The sequence below is a fragment of the Silurus aristotelis genome, assembly GCF_946808225.1.
Source record: "Silurus aristotelis genome assembly, chromosome: 9".
NCBI lineage: Eukaryota > Metazoa > Chordata > Actinopteri > Siluriformes > Siluridae > Silurus > Silurus aristotelis.
Genome location: NC_139582.1, coordinates 29,490,418 through 29,494,533, shown reverse-complemented (window position 1 = coordinate 29,494,533; position 4,116 = coordinate 29,490,418). Strand labels below are relative to the sequence as shown.

Sequence of the window (4,116 nt, the reverse complement as noted above, 5' to 3'; positions counted from 1 at the left end):
AACTCACACTCACAACGTCTCCACAAGGACATTCATTCAAAGTCACACATACACACGCACATTTTGAGAGGATGAAAGCTGATATTGGTCGACCCACATCCTGTTTTGCCTAATCAGTTTTCGCTTCCATAATCTTCGAACATTTACATGAAAGTTTTCTTGCAGAAACGGAACGAGGTCGCAGCTTCACACCAAGACGCAGCGTCCAGTGTCCACCCACACAATGACTCACAAAAGAGATCCTGCACAACGACCATGTGATTCTCATATATTTATATTAAAATAGCATTATTACATTCATTACAATAATTATCATCCATAACATCTACTTTTTTCATAAATAAGTTAAGAAAAGAAAAAATACAGCAGAAAAATAAAAATATTTTTAAACATTTACATTATGCATGGCTTATTAGCGAACAGTAGTTTTAATACACAAGTTCCTGCTAGCATCTGTCCCCTAGCATCAGTAGTTTTAGCGTTACGAAGCACAGTTTGTTGTATCACCCCCTCCCTTGCCGGTAGATGATGACATATCGTTGTTTGCATTTTCAATTTTGGCTAACGAGCTCAAGCTAAAAACATGCAGTATATTCCAGTGCTATGGCATTAGCAGAGTTTGCTAATAGCACAGATAAGCATGTTTTCCTGCTTCGTTTCCTCGAAGCGATTCCAGTGCACACATTCGACTCTATTCAACACAAAAACACGAGCAAGCGAGTGTACGGGCGAAGATCTGCGTTAGGTTTTAAATTAAATTCTGGTAATATCGAAAACTCCCAGTCTGTTCAGTAGCATCCAGTTCTCTTAACTAGCATCAAACATACAATTTTATCTGCGCTGTTGCAGTCCAGGGTAATCGTGACGTTTATAGTCCATGCGGACTTTCTTGCACTTCCCCACAAAGTAATCCGTGACCCGCCGTTAGTCACTATTTTGCAAGTATAAGTTAAGGGTCTGTCAGGTTACGATCATGTCTCACTATTTGCCATACTGTGTTACACTGTTTAAGGACCAAATCTCATTATTTGACAGGTCGCATCTTCACCGCTTTGACGTTTTTCATTTCAGCATTATCCCTCTTTTGTGTTAGGTGCAATCTCATCATTTGGCAGAACATTCCTGCATTGATTTTTGTGCATTCTCATTATTTGGCAGGTCATGTCTGCTTTGTATTAGATGCAGTCTCATTATCTGGCAGACTGACTCCTAAACGTTAGAGATGCAATCTTATTATTTGGCAGGCTGACTCCTTATAGTTAGAGATATAGTCTCAGTTTTTGGCAGGCTGGCTGCTGTAGTATATGATTCAATCTCATTCCCTTTGCATTGGTTTCCATTGCAGTCTCATTATTTGGCAGGTTATTTTAGTAGGCTTTCTTTGAGGTGCCACGGACGGATCACATGATTCTGAGCGTCTTGGCCGTGATGCCTGCGGGGAAAAGTACTCGTCCCGGGTTTCCAAGGTCAAAGCCATTTCCAGTTATTGGGAATGATAGATCCAGTGTGTCAGTGTACGTGTCCGTGTCGCGTGTCCGACGTCTCTCTGGGGTGTCTTCGGGTCCGTGATGCCAAAGTGCTGTTCTGTTTAGGACATGACCCTAAGTGAGAGAGGAAACCAGAATTCACATTATAACTAATTTGATTCTAAAAATTTAATTTCTTCCTGAACAGATTAAATCCTGAAGACATTAGAGTCTGGGTCCAGTAGCAAGAACCGTCCATCAGTTCTAAAACAATTACTCCAAATTGTACCACAGACAGACCAAGAAATGTTCACTGCCACCAGTTCCTTTGTTTTCAGCTACCAATAACATCCTGTGGTAATCCAGCTAGCTAGCTACCTCTTGGTTTGATGTTATAGAAGCTTTTCAAGTTCACATGGTTTTTGTTCTCCTGGCTTTGTTGATACAAACTAGGAACCATATTGATTCTTAGTGGTTTAAAACAAAACGGACATGATCTAAAGCCTAATCAATGCTAACAAGCTAGCTAAACTGACAGCAATTCTGTATGAGCTAGCGAGTGCGAGCATTAAAGGGACACCTGATTAAATATATGTGAGCTAAGTTTAGTAATAACATTTGGTCCGATCTGAGCTAACCTAACAGGTATTCTGACAGGAATTTGCCCAAATTATCACCATAAATGTTTATAACCAGTCCCACTAAAGCAGTCTTACTAGCTACAGTGAAGTAACAACTGACAAAATATTCTTGAATGGCATCTTAAGAACGTAAGTTTAAGGAGGACAGGAAACCACATCTTTGATAGGGACAGCGTCTTTCTTTTTCCTTACATGATCATTGCCCTCATGGCGGACTTGCTCATTCTCCTCCTATGCTTTCTCCTGCGTTTCCGCTGCGGGACAGGCGGAGGCGTCGTGTGAGGCGGAAGCGGGTTGCTGGTTGGAGCATTCGTTGCTGTGGATTAATGAGAAATGCAGAGAGAGAGAGAGGAAATTGTGTTAAACGTTTGTGGAAAGTAATCATCTCCGAGATCTTGACCTGTTCATTAATATCACGGTTGACACTGGAAAACAGGACACAATGCTAATTATAATACAATAAGCACAGACTGGGGGTGTGTGTGGGTGTGTGTATGACACACACCTGCTCTTTGTGAAGAAGCTTGTGCCGGATGATGATGATGATGCTGGTGGTGGTGATGCTCTGTTTTTTCCTGCCCCGCCTCAGATTGGCTTCTGTCCTGGTCCTTGACTTGGAAACTGGGTGTTGCTGATTGGCCAGACAGCTCGGTCTGGCCGCTCGATTGGCCAATGACCTCGACGTGGCTGAATCTGACGACCGGCGCTTCCAATTGCCCGCTGTGATCAAGCGTGACATCTGATTGGTCGTGGTGGTGCGATTTGCTCTGGTTGTGTTGCCGTTTTGTCGCGGCTCCATGGTTCATATGGTGATGTTCTGGGTGTTCTTTGTCATCACCGCTGCCCGGGTGTGTTTGGTGTTCCGGAACCTTTTCGGGACCCGATGGGTGTGCGAAGTCCTGCTGCGTCCTGTCGCTCAGCATACGCGTGACTCCGAAGCTGGCGTGCCTCGTCGATGCGTCCTGACTCGAGCCCTGCGTATGCGTGAGTGTGCGTGCAGGTGTGTGAGCGGGTGTGTGTACGGGCGCTCTCTGCGTGTGTGTGAGCGTGTATTTCGATTGCCACTGACTCCCCTGATCCTCCAACTGGAACCTCTGGTTGTGTTTCAGGTCGTCGTGGCGATGCAGCTCCTCTTTCGATTGGGTCTTGGAGATGGGGGGTTTGGTGAGGAGTCTGGGGGGAGGAGCAGGAGACGTGTGACTGACAACATGCGACTTGCAGCTACAGCTGACGTGGTCCACCACAGGTAAGACCACCTTCTTGTAGACCGGCTCCCTGTTCACGTACTGGATCTTTGTCATCTGGACACAAACAAAAACCAGCATCACTTAAGGAACCTTGAGGGAGTTAAAGTGTTGCTAGCATTAAGATAGAATAGCTATCTATCCAAAAAACCAGCATCATTCAGAAAATACTTAGCTAGCATAAAAGTATGCCAATTAGCTAAAGACATACGTATGTTTCTCTAACGTACTCCGATACCCTGCGTAACGCTAGCTTGCGAGGCAGGCTAATGCGACTTGAAATGAAATAAAGAGCGAAAGCTACGCCGGTCATTGTGCGCGGAAACACTGCCACCGCGTAATAATCACTAGCTAGATAACTAGTTAGATATCCAACTAACACTAGCCGGATAGCTAACACAAGCCAGATAACTAGCTAACTCTAACCTTATAATTAGCTAACAGTAGTTAGAAAACTAGCTAAATTGATCGCTAACACTAGTCAAATAACTAGCTACCTCCTGAAAGTTGTACTCAGACATCAAGTGTACAGAAAGTGTGCATACGGGACAGGACGAAGGACAGCACCGGTATTGTGTGTACCTGTAGATGGCGCGTCTCCGTGGCAACAGGCACACACTGTAGCGTGCGTGTGTTGCAGCAGCCTGAGCAGCGCTGCACCTCTACACACATCGGCCAGAGCAGGAAGTTAGCGTTGCTTCTGTCCAACATGGAGCGCGTCACCTCCATCACCTCTGTCCTCACCTTACACACAGCAGGCTGAGC

At 44.9% G+C, this 4,116-nt stretch overlaps 2 protein-coding genes across 4 annotated transcripts in view; one reads left to right on the top strand and one right to left on the bottom strand.

Annotated features, from left to right (window-relative positions):
• Nucleotides 1-258: 258 nt before the first annotated feature.
• Nucleotides 259-4,116, bottom strand: part of pdgfba (platelet-derived growth factor beta polypeptide a) — a 10,712-nt gene continuing 6,854 nt past the window's right edge. For all 3 annotated transcript variants that reach the window (XM_083549742.1, XM_083549743.1, XM_083549744.1), the window contains 4 exons: nt 3,934-4,116; nt 2,613-3,408; nt 2,300-2,423; nt 259-1,601 (listed from right to left, as the gene is read on the bottom strand). The exon at nt 3,934-4,116 is cut by the window's right edge and continues 14 nt beyond it. In XM_083549742.1, coding sequence (XP_083405868.1) covers nt 1,589-1,601; nt 2,300-2,423; nt 2,613-3,408; nt 3,934-4,116 — 1,116 coding nt within the window. In that variant the 3' untranslated portion in view covers nt 259-1,588. The remainder of the gene's footprint in view (nt 1,602-2,299; nt 2,424-2,612; nt 3,409-3,933) is intronic.
• The window catches only part of LOC310730672 (SUN domain-containing protein 2-like), a 49,451-nt gene continuing 48,560 nt past the window's right edge, over nt 3,226-4,116 (top strand). Inside the window, exon 1 of the mRNA XM_083549734.1 lies at nt 3,226-3,353. The gene's annotated coding sequence lies outside the window, so the exon portion shown is untranslated. The remainder of the gene's footprint in view (nt 3,354-4,116) is intronic.